The following is a 19247-nucleotide window of genomic DNA, read 5'->3' as shown; positions in this document are numbered from 1 at the left end:
CACATCATATTTAGCTGATGTTGATTGGACTAAAAACATTTTGGTTATCTTTTATTTGTCATTGTATTAGACTAAGAAAAGATGATTTGATGAGGTTGAAATGTTGAAGTTGAAATGGTGCTGGAATTGTTTTCTTTGAGACTTGAGGTAACTCTCCGTGGTTCTAAATCAATAGTAGTTTAGTGGTCAGAAAATGTTGGAAACATTAACTTGCTTGACCATGCTGTAGGTCATTTAACGGTTTGTTACATGCAATATGCTTGGTTTGTGGACTTCACCAGACAGAGGTTGCTCTCTGGTTTTGTGACGATGCAAAGGTGTGGTTGAATTTATTTGGCCCATTTAGACTTGATCAGCCATCTCACTTTGTGGATAACCTATGCTCCTCACGGAGCAAAAGGTTAAGTGAAGTCATCTCACTCCAGCCAGGTGAGTGGGGGCGTTCAAAAGCCCCAATATCTTGGTCTCCAGCTCCAGGGCTTTGGCTGTGTTTTCTCCTTCCCCTCCCTCCCCATTCTCCCCACCTGCTCCCACCCTCAGACCCTTAAAAATGGCCATCCCGTATCTCCTCTACCCAGTCCAGGTAGGCCTTTAGCAGTCCTAGGTCGTCCACAAAGTTCCCAATGATCCAGAGCCCTGGCCGTCGGTGCTCTAGCTCCCTCAATCTCCCTCAATCTCCTCTTCCCCACCTCCCCAATGTCATTCCCCACGATGCTGGGAAGGAGAAAATAATAATAACAGGTCAGACAGGATATTATCATAGCAACAACTGTGAAATACACTAGATGGCACTATGTCAACACCCATTGTAACTTCAGAGAAAACTGTCAACATCAAATCAAAGTGTATTTGTCACTTGCACAGTATACAGCAGATGTAAACAGTACAGTGAAACGCTTACTTGCAAGCTTTTCCTCAACTATGCAGTAATACAAAGTCAGATAAAATAAATATTACAAAAAAGATAACACATCTCTCTCTCCACTTTCTCTTACGTCAGCGTTTTCAGAGAGATGTTCTTGCTAGAGGCAGTTGACAATATTCTCTGTTCCTCTCTCTGTGATGCCAGTGATGTCCAAGTAGAGTTCCTCCAGTGTAGTGTTCTGCTCCAGGGCATTCCACAGCTCCAGAAACCCTTCCAGACCCAAGTTGTTACCACACGTACTGTACAAAATAGAGGAGTCAAGAGTTCAAGTGTGAGATAGAGGCGCTATGGAACAGTGTTAAAGATGCAATTGTTATTTTCAGAAATTGTTATTTTCAGAAATTGTTATTTTCAGAGTCACTTACAACAGCTTCTTCACCTGACACTCGTTTGATTTCAACACCTCAGATTCCAGGATAGCTGCCTCCCTTTCCAGAAAGTTATATCGCAGACTGAGAAAAAATACAAATTATAGTTACCTACATTAATGAGTTAATTGCTATACTTCTCATCAGTTAGTCCCTGTTAATGATCAAACATTTGCAACAGGTGGTGCAGAGCTGTGTCACACAATAAAAATGCAATGAATACTCACTAAAGAGATTCACAGCGGTGCAATATCGAAGCTAGCCTGCTAAGACCTCTGTTTCCGATGTTGGAGTATCCCAGGTTGTGCTCCTTGAGCCTATGTGGGGAGAATTGCAACGCGTAGTATTACACTGCACAGTCAACCACTCAGCTTAATCTTGAACAAGTTCAGACTCTGGCTCTCTGGTGCCGCCCTGCTGGTAACTTCCTTCATGTGCAGCTCCATCAAACAGTGGCGCAGGTTCAGTGCTGTCTGGTTGGCTAGCTGCCTACCCTTAAACTGGTTCTGGGACCAGATACTCAGCCTGGTGCGGATATCATCCCCTTCCAAGCCCATCCAACTGTCCCCCCAGCCTGGTCCGGAGAAGCCCCATGAAGAAGCGAGTAAACATCTGCAGGTTCTCCACCCTAGTCTGGTCCAGGTGGAGGTCTTGGCTCAGTAAGGGAGTTGGGGAGGTGGAAGGGGGGGGGGGATCTCACCAAAGCACCCGAAGTCCAGAGCTTGGATGATGTGCCCCTGCTTTGAGAGGTTGATTGCACAATACAGGGCAGCCAGATGCCGTGCAAGTGGAAGAAGGAAAACATCTCCACCCTCTCCTATTTCAAAGGCACCAGGATCTGACTGAGTAAGGTGCTCTGTATATCTACTGGCGTGAGACCATAACGTTCCAGCTCCTGTATGTCGAACATGTTCTTACTCTTTAGAAGGTTTTCGTAAGCTAATCTCGCCAGGTTTGTCAGCTGTTGCCTAACTAGAGAAAGTACCTTCGATCTGGGGGTGTTCCTCTCCGCCTTCCCTTTCAGTGCATGGTACTTGACGGCTGTAGACAGGTAGTAGTAGTAAACCTCGCTGACTGTCCTAGGTGGGTTTAACTCTAGAGACCGTGAGTCACTATCTTCCTGACTGGAGAAGAGCTCAGCCAAGGCAGTGCAGATGATATAGCAATAGAGAGGGATGAAGGAGAGCACAAATAACTTGTCATTGTCCAGGATGTAGTTGTACACCTTCTCAGACACCTTGAGGTCCTTGTAGAACTTGGAGGTGTACTCCTTCACCTGGTCCTCCTCGAAGCCTAGGACCACACAGCAACGCTGGAAGAACCGCTTAGGGCCGTCAGTGGAATGCCTGGATGTCAGGATGACCGAGGAGTAGACTCCCCTTGATCAACGCCATTATCAGCTCTGATACGGAACCTTGGAGTCCACGCCGATGTCCCTGTCAGGAGCGTTCCAGTCCAGTTGGTATTTAAACTCGTCCAGCCCATCCAGAATGAAGAGCAAGGAACCTGGCGAGGCCAGAAGGTCTGGCAGGACAGTCTTGAAGTAGCGGAATCGGTCTTCGAGCCGGTCCAGTAAGCTCAGCGGGGCTTTGATCAGGTTCAGCTCGCGGAAGTGGAGGTCAAACACACAGGTGAACTCACGCATGTGCTTCCCCAACGCCCACTCATAGACCAGCCTCTGCACTGCCATGCTCTTGCCGATGCCAGCGATGCCCTTCACCTTTCCCCGCTTCGGTGGGCACCCTGTGGTGCCTTGGGGGCTCAGGAGGTGGCGAGGGTAGATGCGTTGGCAGGCCTGGTGGGCGTTGATGCGTGCCCGTCGACTGGCCAGGAGGAAGTACTCATGCTGGCTGCTGTCAAATGACTCGTTGTCCACGGTCACGAAGAGATCAGTGTATCGGATTGGAGTTGGAGGCCTGTCCCACCCCTTTCTGCGTAAGATGTAAGTCATTCCGTACGTTCCAGAAGGGTATTTCTGTGAGCTGAAAGGTGAACTGCACTAGAAGAGAGACAAGTACATTTCACGCAACATGTGCACACATACCTAACACATTACAATAAGATACTCAAGTCATATCTAGGAGAAATGTTGCTGCAATTCGTGTATCATGATGTCTTTATAATCAAATATTGATTCAACATTTAATTCATAGTCAGTGTTACACAGTTTGGCCCAACTTTTATGTTATCAACCTACCTCTGAGATGAGAAGATTTTACACTCCGCCGAGGTTTCAACTCTTCCTCAACTAAATGACCAAGACAACGATTTAAATAATACATTTGACTCATTTGAAAGATACATTTTCCCCACCTGGGGATTGAATACATTTAATTGTGTGATATTACCGATGTGTGTCAGTTGGGTACACTATAGAAAGCATGTTAGTGATGATTGATTCATCATCTCATATCTTAAATATTGATGGTGGATGATAATGGAATTCATTACCTTTGACCTCAGGGGTCACAGTGAATTTACTCTTGCCTTTGAACAGTTTTGAAATGGGGCTTTTGGGCTTTTTCTTATCTGTAGAAATGAGATAGAAAATAAATGCATAGATCTAAACTAGAAAAACTTAGTTGCTTTGTGAGAAGATGTTAAAGTTCACAGTTAGCCATTGTTATGTAAATGCCATCTCAGATGGAAACTCAACAGAATGTCTTATCACATTGACAGAGTATTTTATTGACTACTATATAACAGGCTACGATGAATTCCTTTTCTATCGCTGTGCAAGGATGAGCATGTACGCAAACCGCTTGCCAGTCCAATCTGCAGTAGTTAAGACCTTGCTTGGCAAGACATTAGAGGCTTTGCCACAGTTCAGTGAACTGCACTTCAGTTGAATACTACAAGCCTGAATTGACTATGTTAATAATTTCCCCATAACGTCCTATAGTTCAATAAGTCAATCTGACATAATTCTTGTTTAATGAATTTTCCAGTTTTTCAGCATCAGGTTTGGCACACACTGCCAATATCTTATTTTTTAATCAAACATAATCGGAAGCCTGCGTTTGGCATAACCTCAATGACAACACTATTACAACCACCAGTCATTTATTTACAAACATCACAACTGCCTTGCCGCCTAGCCTGGTCACAGATCTGTTTGTGCTCTGCCAACCAATGACAATAGGAGTTGGCAGATGGCACAAACAGATCTGGGGCCAGGCTACAACTCCCCTGCAGCCAGGCTCACCTTTGTCCCTTCCGTCCTCTCCCTGCAGTGTCTCTCCACCCAGACCTGCAGCTCATCACAGTAATAGTCCTGCACCTTGTATTGATAAGGAGACAGTCACATGACACCGTTATGTTAGATACAGGAACATAATTACGAAGATGCCCTGCTTAATGTAAGTAACATATCAGGTTATTATACTGTAAGTACTGTAGGTCATCAACCTACACACCTCCCTCAGGACCTACAGGAAGCCGCGGCTGCTCTCCTGCGCAACGGCATTGGAGGGCGAACACTCCAGCAGGGACAGGTAGTGGGCATGAGAAAGTACCCCGGCGTCACATAGCCAGCGTAGTAAGGGGGCAGGGTGGACGCAGGTCCACCCCGGGAGCACATCCCGCTGGGAGCACAGCAGCTGCTGGGCTGTAGAGCTTATGAGCTATGGAGGTGTGGTGCTGCTGATGCTGCAGATATGTTAGTGTATGGTTATGAATTAATGATGATTATGAATTGTTTTAATGTACTGTATATTGCACAATTCATTAGGTTGCAAAGTACTTTATATCGTACTAATTATTTATATTGTACTAATAGAAAGACTGGGGAGAATGACTGCCCTCTCTAGTTAAAGCCACAGAAGTTCTAGCCCGACCGCGGTACTGCAAGGCAATGGTTGCAGAAAACAGGATCTCCCATCATAAGGAATCGAAAAATTGCTATCTTTTTGGTCAATCTGGAGACAATCATGGTACCAATAATTGCATCTACAACACCAAATGTATGTCCTTGAACTGATTTTTTACAAATTTGCACACAGAAGAAGTTATAAGGATAATTTAGTTGCTAATAGCAGCCTGCAGTACCGTATGAGAGGGGGCAGCACTGAGCTAGCCTGCAGCATCACTTCCTGGAGTAGCTCAAACTGCGCATGTTATGTCTCCATGAGACTTCATCTTAACCTACTTCACTTGCCTTCAATGCGCTATTGAGTCTTCACATAGGAATGAATGGTGTCACATTATTGATTGTTTCTATACTGTATACAATCATTAAAGAAGAGCAGCCTGTAAGAGCATCCTGTTTGAAAAGTGAGATAAAATTCAGATCTTATATGGATCCTTATACAGTACATTCTAATTGCATAACAAAAAAGTTGGTTATTGACATTGTAGAACATAACATCCACACCCAAGCCAAAAACCCTGAGGTACAAAAAAAACAGCAAGAAACTTGGTACAAACACTCTTCAAGCATGCTGTAAGAAACCTTACCTGAACAGAAGATATTCCTACATTCACTACTGCAACCTGCACTCTTTTGACCAAATACTGTTGACTGTATGCAGGGATTGTATGGATACTCTATCTTACCTGTTGGATGGTGGGAATGGTAGTGACATGCTCAGAACTACGATAACAGCGCAGCTCAAGGAGTCCATAGTCCACAGTTCAATCATGTGTCTAGGAACCTGTTTTATCACTGTAGTATTGTGTCAAATAGACTGCTTCTCATGGCTATGAAAATAACACTACCCATATGGAAAATATATAAAAGAATTTAACAAGATTCTTATCAATTCTACCTGGAACTTGTAAGTAACACATATGGCAGCAAATACACTTACAAGATTCATAGACGATTCTAGTAATATCTGACTTACATGGGTGGTTTACATTTAGACAACAGAAATGTTGGATGTATTGAATAAAAAACATACAAGAGACATGTAAGGTCTCACATACATGGGACACACATTTCAAAGCACTTGTAAACCACCGCTTGACGTCATTCCCACATGCAATGTGACACTTATTGAAAAAGAAGCAAAGTCCGCCTCGAGGAGCAGGAGGAGCAGGAGGAAGGGGGAAAGCAGAAGTAGGAGAGGAGGAGGAGAGGAGAAGGAGGAGGAGAGAAGGAGGTGGACAGGAGGAGAGGTAGGGGTAGGAGGAGGAGAGGAGGAGGGGAGGAGGAGGACGAGGAATGACTTTGATAGCAGCAGTGAATCTAGTTATTAAGTGGAGATCTTTTAGCAATCATTCTCACGATAGCACATTGGTAGTAGTCAGTGACAAATATCTAAGCTAAGCAGGGCTGGGCATGGTGAAAATGCTCGATGGAAGAACAAAAGGCATAGTTGAAGATAAATCAACTGTCCAGAGGGATGTTCTGCCCAGCCTTAACCATGGAAATCCATGCCTTTAAATGAAAATGTATATACAAATATTGTATTTTTCTTATAGTATTTAGCATTTTTTATGTTGACATATAAAAAACAATGTAAAACCTATAAGGAAAGGGTTAGTTTTGTAGGTTGCATTCTCAGAACATCATATTTTCTTATAATATTCATAAAATACTCATATAATTCATATATTTTTGATAAAATATGTCATACCATATCTTTTTGGGAAATTCACCAAAATCATGTACTAAATTGTGTACTAAGGCATATATACTTTAAGTCAACACATATATAAATACTGTACAACACTGAAATATAAGGCAAAACATACACAATCTTACCAGATCCTTATTACATGATTTTTGTACAAATAATCTTCTTCTGCTGTACAAATGTTTTATTTGATCTTCATGGTTCTTTTCCAAATGGGTAAGCTGAGACAACAGTGCCCAGAACACTGAAAAGTACAGTAACAACAAACCATAGGTGCCAAGGTAAATTCATATGTAGAATATAAGGAATATACAGAATATCCATGAGTCAACTTTGTGATTGTGAAAGCCTCCTCTGATTTTGGCCCCTTTCCCAAAACGGATTGTATTGTGCTTAGAGTGATATCATGTGCTCCAGTCTACAATCTCACTCTATATGCACAATAAAGATAAACAAATCAAATAGTGATCTTTTACTTTCTTTTAGTTTTGTCTGCAGTCTGGCTGCTGTTTACCTTTCCAACACCAAGATTGACAAGTTTTTGCTCCTGTATTAGGAGCTTGAATTGCTTTATTTTATGATATATATTTACTTTTTTTTTTTATCTCCAAGTAACTGCTTATTTTGCATCTTTAACACGGGTTGAACCCTCTCCCTCTTGATCTTTAGTCATGCGGAGTCTTTCTGACATGTATTCATTTTACTCACCTTGATCTTGACCTCGCAACACATTGTTTTTCATAGTTCTTTTCAGAACTACAGCTTTACATGAAAAACATTCCATGCAATGTTGTTTTTCCCGGCTTGTGCACCGACATTATTCAGTATATTTCTTTAAATCTAGTAATAGGAACTTTGTTGGAAGGTTCAAAATACATTTCTGTAGCTCACCTCTGAAACGTCAGTGGATACAGTTCAGGTCACACTATTTATTTATCTTATTAATTATTAACGTTCTATTGAATTTTACAATCTACATTATCAACCTGCATTTATGCCAAATTAAGATTGTTTTCCCTGCATGAATGCAACGGCCTACAGCTAATAATGAGTGGGAGTCAATGAGAAGAGAATTAGTGGTGCGAGGAAGCGGCTAACAGTATGAGTGTGAGTCACACACGTCCTCATGCATCTCCTCACACACATAACTGCTGATGTGTCTCTTTCCTTTATATGTCACTTAGGCAACGGAATCCTCCGACTCAGGGGTGATGGGCCGCTTTTAAAATGGCAGATTTTTATTAACAGTTATTCTTCTCATACGAGTGTAGGATCATCACTTAGGGTATTTTCCACCTTGGCCCGTGCACTGCGCAGACACACAATGTATCATAAGCCAATAGCAAGTGGTGTGCCAGCCAAGGAGTGTATTATAGGCCTATGTATTACAATAATGCCATTACAAATTATGATATACAGTGAGGGAAAAAAGTATTTGATCCCCTGCTGATTTTATACGTTTGCCCATTGACAAAGAAATGATCAGTCTATAATTTTAATGGTAGGTTTCTTCGAACAGTGAGACACAGAATAACAACAAAAAAATCCAGAAAAACTCATGTCAAAAATGTTATAAAATGATTTGCATTTTAATGAGGTAAATAAGTATTTGACCCCTCTGCAAAACATGACTTAGTACTTGGTGGCAAAACCCTTGTTGGCAATCACAGAGGTCAGACGTTTCTTGTAGTTGGCCACCAGGTTTGCACACATCTCAGGAGGGATTTTGTCCCACTCCTCTTTGCAGATCTTCTCCAAGTCATTAAGGTTTTGAGGCTGACGTTTGGCAACTCGAACCTTCAGCTCCCTCCACAGATTTTCTATGGGATCAAGGTCTGGAGACTGGCTAGGCCACTCCAGGACCTTAATGTGCTTCTTCTTGAGCCACTCCTTTGTTGCCATGGCCGTGTGTTTTGGGTCATTGTCATGCTGGAATACCCATCCACGACCCATTTTCAATGTACATGGCCCCGTCCATCGTCCCTTTGATGTGGTGAAGTTGTCCTGTCCCCTTAGCTGAAAAACACCCCCAAACATAATGTTTCCACCTCCATGTTTGACTGTGGGGACGGTGTTCTTGGGGTCATAGGCAGCATTCCCCCTCCTCCAAACACGGCGAGTTGAGTTGATGCCAAAGAGCTCCATTTTGGTCTTATCTGACCACAACACTTTCACCCAATTGTTCTCTGAATCATTCAGATGTTTATTGGCAAACTTCAGACGGGCATGTATATGTGCTTTCTTGAGCAGGGGGACCTTGCGGGCGCTGCAGGATTTCAGTCCTTCATGGCGTAGTGTGTTACCAATTGTTTTCTTGGTGACTATGGTCCCAGCTGCCTTGAGATCATTGACAAGATCCTCCCATGTAGTTCTGGGCTGATTCCTCACCGTTCTCATGATCATTGCAACTCCACGAGGTGAGCTCTTGCATGGAGCCCCAGGCCGAGGGAGATTGACAGTTCTTTTGTGTTTCTTCCATTTGCAAATAATCGCACAAACTGTTGTCACCTTCTCACCAAGCTGCTTGGCGATGGTCTTGTAGCCCATTCCGGCCTTGTGTAGGTCTACAATCTTGTCCCTGACATCCTTGGAGAGCTCTTTGGTCTTGTCCATGGTGGAGAGTTTGGAATCTGATTGATTGATTGCTTCTGTGGACAGGTGTCTTTTATACAGGTAACAAACTGAGATTAGGAGCACACAATCTCAGCTCGTTACCTGTATAAAAGACACCTGGGAGCCAGAAATCTTTCTGATTGAGAGGGGGTCAAATACTTATTTCCCTCATTAAAATGAAAATCAATTTATAACATTTTTGACATGCATTTTTCTGGATTTTTTTGTTGTTATTCTGTCTCTCACTGTTCAAATAAACATACCATTAAAATTATAGACTGATCATTTCTTTGTCAGTGGGCAAACGTACAAAATCAGCAGGGGATGAAATACTTTTTTCCCTCACTGTAATATGAGATGTACTGTATTTGAAATGTGTTAGCTTAACTATATAGTATTGCAAACTATTGGGGAAATTCTTAGTGGTCTTAAAATAAATCCATGACACCGTGACATTATGAAACAAAAACAACTTCCTCCTGGCCTCTTCTTCCATCCCACCATCCTTCCCTCTGTTGTGTCTGTTGAGCATGCTTCTAGCCTTGTGTCTGGACAGAATGCTCCTGCTGTGTACTGTGATCTTTGGTGAGTTGCTTATGATGTTATATTTAAATGTTTTAAAATATGCCTAGAAGGCCAGCACCCCGGAGTCGCCTCTTCACTGTTGACGTTGAGACTGGTGTTTTGCGGGTACTACTTAATGAAGCTGCCAGTTGAGGACTTGTGAGGCATCTGTTTCTCAAACTAGACACTCTAATGTACTGTCCTCTTGCTCAGTTGTGCACCGGGGCCTCCCACTCCTCTTTCTATTCTGGTTAGGCCAGTTTGCGCTGTTCTGTGAATGGAGTAGTACACAGCGTTGTACGAGATCTTCAGTTTCTTGGCAATTTCTCGATTGGAATAGCTTTCATTTCTCAGAACAAGAATAGACTGACAAGTTTCAGAAGAAAGTTCTTTGTTTCTGGCCATTTTGAGCCTGTAATCGAACCCGCAAATGCTGATGCTCCAGATATTTATTGTTTTATTACTTCTTTAAACAGAACAACAGTTTTCAGCTGTGCTAACATAATTGCAAAATGGTTTTCTAATGATCAATTAGCCTTTTAAAATAATAAACTTGGATTAGCTAACACAACGTGCCATTGGAACACAGGAGTGATGGTTGCTGATAATGGGCCTCTGTACGCCTATGTAGATATTCCATAAAAAAATCTGCCATTTCCAGCTACAATAGTCATTTACAACATTAACAATGTCTACACTGTATTTCTGATCAATTTGATGTTATTTTAATGGACAGAAAATGTTTAAGTGACCCCAAACTTTAGAACGGTAGTGTATATTTTTAGATATGACGAAAATGAGTTGCAGAGCAGTTTTCCCCATTAATTGAGGCACATGACTACTATAAAAAGAGGGGAAAGGACTGCTGCACAATTCTATCCATTCATTGATGCAATTGTGTATTCAACAATATAACAGGTGAGAAAATAAGTATTTAAAGCACAGAGACCATGTTAGTACAGTAGGATGATAATGCAAGCAAAGCAAAGCATGTCCCTTCCCTTTTTCTTAATTTAGCTCTATTGTGAAATGTCCCACTATATCACATTGTGTCAGACTGTCCTGCAACAAACAGCTGGACAGAGAGTAATTATTTTTTATTTGTATTTTTTTTTTTACAATTCTATTTCATTTCATTGTTCATTGATGGTTGAATGTAATGTGAACACAAAGTTCTTCCTCCATTGTATTACTTTAGGATGTAGTTTTAGCCAGGAGTGGTTATCTGTTGGATGCTACGGGTTACTTCTGTTCTGTTTTAGTGTGGTGCTACTATTTTTACTTGTACAGTATCTTCTTCACATCTACCAGACAGTGACATAGTTGCACAGTCACATTGTTGCACTACAGGGCTTTAACTTTTGATCTAGCTCATGTCTCTCTACTACTTCATCCCAACAGGCTTCTGGAGGGACACCCATGCTGTGTCCCCCGTGCCCTCTATTCCAAACCATGTCCCTGCCTTGGCAGGCTCCTGCGTGGTCATCCCCTGCTCCTTCACTCCTCCAGACTCTCACTCCGCCCTGGGAAGGCAGGGGAAAGTGGTAGGAGTGAGGTTGCGCTACAGGACTAGTCACTCCGTCCTGCGGAGTACAGCTTTCAGTACGGATGACAAATCCACAGTCAGCAGGGAGTTCCTGGGCCGGACATCCCTACGGGGAAACACGGACGATGGAGACTGCTCTGTAATGATTGACAGGGTCCACCTGACTGACTCCAATGTCTATGAGCTGGCTTTGAAGGGCCATGGACAGAAAGACTGGGGGAATGCGAGGGATGTCAACATCGTTGTGTCAGGTGAGAGGGATCTCATCGCACATAATTACATACATTGAGTATACCAAACACCATCCTAATATTGAGTTGCATCCCCCCTTTTGCCCTCTGAACAGTCTCAATTAGTCTGGGCATGGACTCTACAAGGTGTCAAAAACGTTCCATAGGAATGCTGGCCCGTGTTGACTTCAATGTTTCTCACAGTTGTGTCAAGTTGGCTGGATGTTGTTTGGGTGGTGGACCATTCTTGATACACACAGGAAACTGTTGAGCGTGAAAAACCCAGCAGCGTTGCAGTTCTTCACACAAACCGCCTGGCACCTACTAACATACCCCGTTCAAAGGCACATAAGATTTTTGTCTTGCCCATTCACCCTCTGAATGGCACACATACACAATCTATGTCTCAAGGCATACAAATCCTCCTCTTCATCTACACTGATTGAAGTGGATTTAACAGGTGAAATCAATAAGGGATCATAGCTTTCACCTGGATTCACCTGGTCAGTCTATGTCATGGAAAGAGCAGGTGTTCTTAATATTTTATACACTTAGTGTATGTATTGTTATTTAACAGAATCTCTGTCTCATCTCTTATTATATAGAGATAAAGTAACTGCTATCCTTTTCATTGTTATCATGTTATATAAGTGATAAGAGAGTTATTTTATATGGCTCATGTTAATACACACATCTACCAATGTTTACTCAACCTGAGTTGAATTATCCCTAATGCTAATGGACTAAACATTTACTTCATCCCCATTTAGACTATGTTCATCAAGTCAGTTCTTATCTCTCTTTGTCCCCCTCACTGACAGAGTCCCCAGAGCTCCCAGTGATCAGCGGTGTGGGGGCAGCGACAGAAGGACAGATGGTGTCACTAAACTGCAGCATCAGTTACTCCTGTCCCTCCCAGACCCCCACCCTCCAGTGGTGGTGGGAGAGAGGAGCTCAGGAGAAAAGCAGCGAGTACGGGGAGCTGCAGGTACTCCGGCCCCAGGGCCAGGGGCCTACACTACGGACCTCTCTCACCTTTATCGCATCGTACCGCATCAAACCCAGAATGAGGTGTGAGGCAGTATATCCAGGAGGAAGACGAGTATACACCGTAAAGGAGCTCCATGTGACATGTAAGTACTTTTATATATAAAGTTCTGATTGTGTGTAATGCTAAGCCAGGGCCCATATTCATAGTGTTTCAGAGTGCCGATCTAGGATCAGATTCTACTTATATATTGTAATTATATAGGCTGGGGGTGGGGGCTGGTCCTAGATCAGCACTCCAACTCAGAGATGCTTTATGTATACTGGCCTTGACTTCTATTGCATCTCTCCTCTAGTCCCTCCAAAAGATATCACAGTCCAGGTCCATACCTTGACTGTCCAGGAGGGGTTGAACGTGTTACTGGCCTGCTCCTGTAAAGCTGACCCGCCTGTGACAGAGTACAGGTGGTCATACACCCAACATGGGCTAACTGTAGACCTTCACCAGCGCACACACACGGTCCGGGTGTACAACGTGACCCGAGACATGAGGGTCCGCTGCACAGCCCAGAACCTAATTGGACGGGCAGAGTCCAAATCGACTTCCTTAAACATTCAATGTAAGCATTCTGTACAGTCAATGTTTGATAGATTATTTTGCTTCCAATTTCTGCGTATGGATTTAAACGGCTGCTGTTTGTGCAGTTGTACACTTTACATTGTGATACAAGAACAATATTTTGAATTGAGAAGCTACATTGTTCTTGAAATACGGTGTCACAACCTCTAAGGGCGGACTCCTTTCCAGTAGATCACATGTACTCTAATGTCTCTGATCCTTCCGTGATGCTCTCTCTCTCTCTCTCTCACACCCTCCCTTCTTCTATCCCCCAGACAAGCCTGTCATCCTCCAACTTTCCTCCTACTGTGTTGTGGAGGGGTTGGAGGTTCTGTGTCGCTGTTCTGTGGACTCCAACCCCCGGCCTGCCGTAACATGGAGTGTCAACGGTACTGTTCCACCATACAGTTACAACACATCAGTAGGCTCAGAGAACGGTACACTAACAGCCATGCTGAGGGGCCACATGGACACTCCACTGAGGATAGTCTGCTTCGCCATTAATGCACTGGGCAATGACTCCCACACACTGCTTCAGGCAGAGGACGGTAAGCATCAGGATACCACGACACACAAGGGAAATACATGGGTGCATCTGAATTGTATTTCCTTGACTCCTCACGTCCTCTCTCCTCGCTTCCTTCTCAAAACTCATTGGAGGAGAAGGTCAGAGGAAAGGAACCTCTGACCTTCTCCTCCAATATATTTTGAGAAGAAGGCGAGGACATGTGGAAACAGGGAAACACAATTGAGATGCACACACATTATACATGGTGTACTGTAGGCAGCATCTGTACTGTGAGTAAAACATGAGGGTGAAATACTAAGCATGAATCGTTCAAGGTCACCAAGGCCTATTCTTTCAGATTATCTTTACAAATGTATGAATGGATCCTGTAATGTCACAGGTTGGTTGACCTATTCCAATAATATAGTATAATAATACAGTATAATATAAGATAAGAAGATCATCTGTTTGCTGAAGGTTGAAGAGCAAAAAAAGTGGTATCTTTAGTTTACATAGCTATGTTTTTGTTGTTGATTGACAGGTTCTCTGCTGTGGAAAGTGATACCTGCAGTATGCATCTCTTTGGCCATCTTCCTCCTATCTCTACTTCTCCTGTTCTGCTGTCGAAAGAGGTCAGGAAAGTAAGAAACATATTTTCTGAGAGTTGCTTGTCTCTGACTTCTCTAACGTCTGCCACCATTGTGCCTCAATTACTTCAGATGTTTTGCAAACTTGGAATAACCAAATGACATACCAGCACATCAAACATATGTTGTTTCATTTAAGATAACATTGAATAGAATAAGGAAAGAGGAACTATTCATTCACATGTAAAACTGTTCCAAGAGGAGACATCTTAAATCTTAAAAGTAGATGTTTCCTGATGATGTCCTCTCTAATCCAAACTCTTGTCTTCGCCTTCATTCCTTAAAGACGTGTGCTGACCTGCAGACCTCCGGTGTATCCTGGGGACGTGGGGATCTACCAGGATCGGATGCCCCTCTACATCAACTGCACTGAGGTCAACAACATCTACACCAATGGCAGTTACCAGCTGGTTTACCAGAACTGCACCCCTCTTTTCGTCCGGACCAAACAGGTACACCTACTGTTCTGTACCAAAAATATAATTTTGCTTGTAATTGGGTATATTACAATACAATAGCTTTATTATCCATTGAAACATAAATATCCAATTGAATGGTTGATTAACCACATTATGTTGCGTTTCAGACACATCTGATGGGGAGGCGAGGTGGGGAGAGACGAGGTGGGGAGAGACGAGGTGGAGAGAAGAGAGGGGGAGAGAGAAGAGGAGGAGAGAGACGAGGAGGGGAGAGAAGAGGAGGAGAGAGTCAAGGGGGCACGGTGGACAGAGGAACAAGAGACAGACAAAGCCCTGCCTACAATGACAATAACACTGAAACAGCTATCTACCTGGAGATCATCTGAGTTCATCTCTCAGTGCGGTATGTCATGGATAGCTCTGGTCCAGATCGTTAGCACTAATGGCTTGGACCAGCGTTATGTCATGGAGTGGAAGAGAGCTCTTACAGTGTATAACAAGACAAGCATGAACATACTGCTTGACTGATAATGGCACAATGATATGATATCCACTTGATATAATTTTGCATGATTATACATACAGTACCAAGTAGTTATGTGGCACATTTAGATTATCCTTCTCTCCTTTTGAATGATATATATAGACAACTTTTGTGTGCATAATTGTAGACTTAGTAGCCCTAGCTACTTCATCAGTGCATATACTTGAAGATAATGGTCCACACACAATATTCACCTATTTCATGCAGTACATTTTGCATCATTGCACGTATAATGTCTGAATAATGATATTCTAGATAGGATGAACATGATTGTATGATGTAATGATGATAAAGGTGTTAGACACACCTCTCTTATAAAACAATCACTTTTGTATATGTTTTATATAAATGTGCCTCTCTTCACCTCCCAGCCTGACTCAAGAGGATTGATGGTTACTAAAGCAAAAAATTTGTCACTACACTAACAAGCTATTTCATACGCTGCCATATGTATGTTCTGGTTCTATATTCATGTGAAAAAATGAAGTTTTTTTCTGTGCTTTTAATGTTGATAAGAATTTATACCCTCTCTATTTTATTATTTTGTTTTACCACCAACATGAAATACAATCCAGTAAGTGGTAGAGTATACCCCCATACTGATTGCAATATACAGTATCATACATCATCCCTTGAGAGCTTTTGTTCTGAACCCACTATGGTGTTTCAGGTGCCAAGTTTATGGTCATGTTGCAACAGTATGTAGGAGGGAGATTCCGAGGTATGAAAAGTGTGCAGAAAGGCATGGGACAAAGGAGTGTGTCGTTTCAGTGGGAAAAGTGGAGTGTGTCAATTGTGGGGGTGGTCATGTTGCAAGGGATCAGAAATGTTGTGTGTGGGTGAGACAGGTTGAAGTTTCCAGGGTGCAAGCAGTGCAGAAAGTGTCATATGCTGAGGCAGTGAAGAAAGTAGAGGATGGTGGGCAAAGGTTGAGGGAGCCTAGTAGGCCAGTACAGAGTGACCCTCACAGTTTGTGCTTTAGTAAGGTTGGCTTCTTTGCTTTTATTGCTATGGTCATTAATTGTACCGCACAGATGGAAAAGAAATCCCAGAAGATTGAATTGGTAGTAGCAGCAGAGGAGAAGTTTTTGGGAGTCAGAGATTTTAGCGTAGAAGAATTACAGGGGGGTTTGAGAGAAGAGGTTCCAGTCTCCCAGGCCGACATTCTAGTGTAGGATCTGTTGGGGCCAAAGTACTGGGAAGGGGTGGTGGGGTGTGTTGGGGATAGTGGTACACATTGTATATATGTACCACTACAGAGGGAAAAGAATTCTAGACCACCTATACTCCACACACAGAGACGTGTACAAAGCTCTCCCTCACCCTCCATTTGGCAAATATGACCATAATGCTATCCTCCTGATTCCTGCTTACAAGTAAAAATGAAAGCAGGAAGCACCAGTGACTCGGTCAATAAAAAAGTGGTCAGATGAAGCAGATGCTAAACTACAGGACTGTTTTGATAGCACAGACTGGAATATGTTGCGGGATTCTTCCGATGGCATTGGGGAATACCCCATGTCAGTCACTGGCTTTAAAAATAAGTGCATCGATGACGTCATCCCCACAGTGACCGTACGTACGTACGTACATACCCCAACCAGAAGCCATGGATTACAGGCAACATTCGCATTGAGCTAAAAGGTAGAGCTGCCTCATTCAAGGAGCGGGACTCTAACCTGGAAGCTTATAAGAAATCCTGTTATGCCCTCTGACAAACCATCAAACAGGCAAAGCATCAATACAGGACTAAGATCGAATCGTACTACACCGGCTCCGACGCTCGTCAGATGTGGCAGGGCCTTCAAACTACTACAGACTACAAAGGGAAGCACAGCCGAGAGCTGCCCAGCGATACGAGTCTACCAGACGAGCTAAATAACTTCGAGGCAAGTAACACTGAAACGTGCATGAGAGCATCAGCTGTTCCAGATGACTGTGTGATCACTCTCTCCGCAGCCGATGTGAGTAAGACCTTTAAACAGGTCAACATTCCCAAATCCACAGGGTCAGGCGGCTTACCAGGACGTGTACTCCGAGCATGCGCTGACCAACTGGCAAGTGTCTTCACTGACATTTTCAACCTCTCCCTGTCTGAGTCTGTAATACCAACATGTTTCAAGCAGACCACCATAGTCCCTGTGCCCAAGAACACTAAGGTGACCTGCCTAAATGACTACCGACCCGTAGCACTCACGTCTGTAAACATGAAATGCTTTGAAAGGTTGGTCATGTCTTACATCAACACCATTATCCCAGAAACCCTAGACCCACTCCAATTTGCATACCGCCCCAACAGATCCACAGATGATGCAATCTCTATTGCACTCCACACTGCCCTTTCACACCTGGACAAAAGGAACATCTATGTGAGAATGCTATTCATTGACTACAGCTCAGCATTCAACACCATAGTGCCCTCAATGCTCATCACTAAGCTAAGGACCCTAGGACTGAACACCTCCCCCTGCAACTGGACCCTGAACCTCCTGACGGGCCACCCCCAGGTGGTAAAGGTAGGTAACAACACATCCGCCATGCTGATCCTCAACATGGGGGCCCCTCAGGGGTGCGTGCTCAGTCCCCTCCTGTACTCCCTGTTCACTCATGACTGCACGACCAGGCACGTTTCCAACACCATCATTAAGTTTGCTGATGACACGACAGAAGTAGGCCTGATCACCGACAATGATGAGACAGCCTATAGGGAGGAGGTCAGAGACCTGATTGTGTGGTGCTAGGACAACAACCTCTCCCTCAATGTGATCAAGACAAAGGAGATGATTGTGGACTACAGGAAAGGAGGACCAAGCACGACCCCATTCTCATCGACGGGGCTGTAGTGGAGCAGGTTGAGAGCTTCAAGTTCCTTGGTGTCCACATCAACAACAAAGTAACATGGTCCAAGCACACCATGTCAGTTGTGAAGAGGGCGCAACAAAACCTATTCCCCTTCAGGAGACTGAAAAGATTTGGCATGGGTCCTCAGATCCTCAAAAGGTTTTACAACTGCACCATCGAGAGCATCCTGACAGGTTTCATCACTGACTGGTGTGGCAACTGCTCGGCCTCTGACCGCAAGGCACTACAGAGCGTAGTGCGTTTGGCCCAGTACATCACCGGGGCCAAGCTTGCTGCCATCCAGGACTTCTTTACCAGGCAGTGTCAGAGCAAGGCTCTAAAAATTGTCAAAGTCTCTAGCCACCCTAGTCATAGACTGTTCTCTTGGCAAGCGTTACCGGAGCGCCAGGTCTAGGTCCAAGAGGCCCCTAAACAGCTTCTACCTCCAAGCCATTCGACTTCTGAACTGCTAATCAAATGGCTACCCAAACAATTTGCATTGCACCCCCCCATCTCTTCTACGCTGCTGCTACTCTGTTATTATCTACGCATAGTCACTTTAATAACTCTACATACATGTACATGTTTCCTCAGTGCCCCCACACATTGACTCTGTACCGGTACCCCCTGTATATAGCCCTGCTATTGTTATTTACTGATGCTCTTTAATCATTTGTTTTTCTAATATCTTACTTTTTTTTTGTATTTTCTTAAAACTGCATTGTTGGTTAAGGGCTTGTAAGTAAGCATTTCACTGAAAGGTGAATAATTGTTGTATACTTGTCACATGCGCCGAATGTTGTATTCGGCGCATGTGACAAATACAATTTGATTTGAGATGGTTGTTCAATTTCCTT

The 19247-nt window shown here is 43.4% G+C and overlaps 2 protein-coding genes across 7 annotated transcripts; one reads left to right on the top strand and one right to left on the bottom strand.

Annotated features, from left to right (window-relative positions):
• Positions 1-262: 262 nt before the first annotated feature.
• On the bottom strand, positions 263-5990 carry LOC115177085 (NACHT, LRR and PYD domains-containing protein 12). 6 transcript variants are annotated; one of them, XR_003872339.1, is made up of 9 exons: positions 5749-5990; positions 4710-4941; positions 4499-4573; positions 3745-3822; positions 3491-3541; positions 1521-3292; positions 1291-1377; positions 996-1164; positions 263-714 (listed from the first exon to the last, which is right to left on the bottom strand). XR_003872339.1 is itself a non-coding variant. In XM_029737576.1 (4 exons), the coding sequence occupies exon 1, from the start codon at positions 3242-3244 to the stop codon at positions 2690-2692; it is 555 nt and encodes a 184-aa protein (XP_029593436.1). In that variant the 5' UTR covers positions 3245-3475; the 3' UTR covers positions 263-714; positions 996-1164; positions 1291-1377; positions 1521-2689. The 6 variants fall into 6 exon arrangements, 1 of the variants encoding a protein (XP_029593436.1); XR_003872342.1 differs by having other exon boundaries at positions 2279-3292; positions 4710-5990; XR_003872340.1 differs by having other exon boundaries at positions 1521-3287; positions 4710-5990.
• Positions 5991-10015: 4025 nt separating this feature from the next.
• LOC115176519 (sialoadhesin) lies at positions 10016-15925 on the top strand. Its single transcript, XM_029736548.1, has 9 exons — positions 10016-10070; positions 11451-11846; positions 12647-12958; positions 13169-13432; positions 13707-13979; positions 14481-14571; positions 14873-15038; positions 15173-15224; positions 15921-15925. Exons 1-9 carry the CDS (start codon positions 10016-10018, stop codon positions 15923-15925), a joined length of 1614 nt encoding a protein of 537 aa, XP_029592408.1.
• The last annotated feature ends 3322 nt before the right edge of the window (positions 15926-19247 follow it).

Source organism: Salmo trutta, chromosome 37, assembly GCF_901001165.1.
Source record: "Salmo trutta chromosome 37, fSalTru1.1, whole genome shotgun sequence".
Lineage (NCBI taxonomy): Eukaryota > Metazoa > Chordata > Actinopteri > Salmoniformes > Salmonidae > Salmo > Salmo trutta.
The sequence above is the reverse complement of the archived record's forward strand: the minus strand, read 5'-3'. Positions and strand labels throughout refer to the sequence as shown.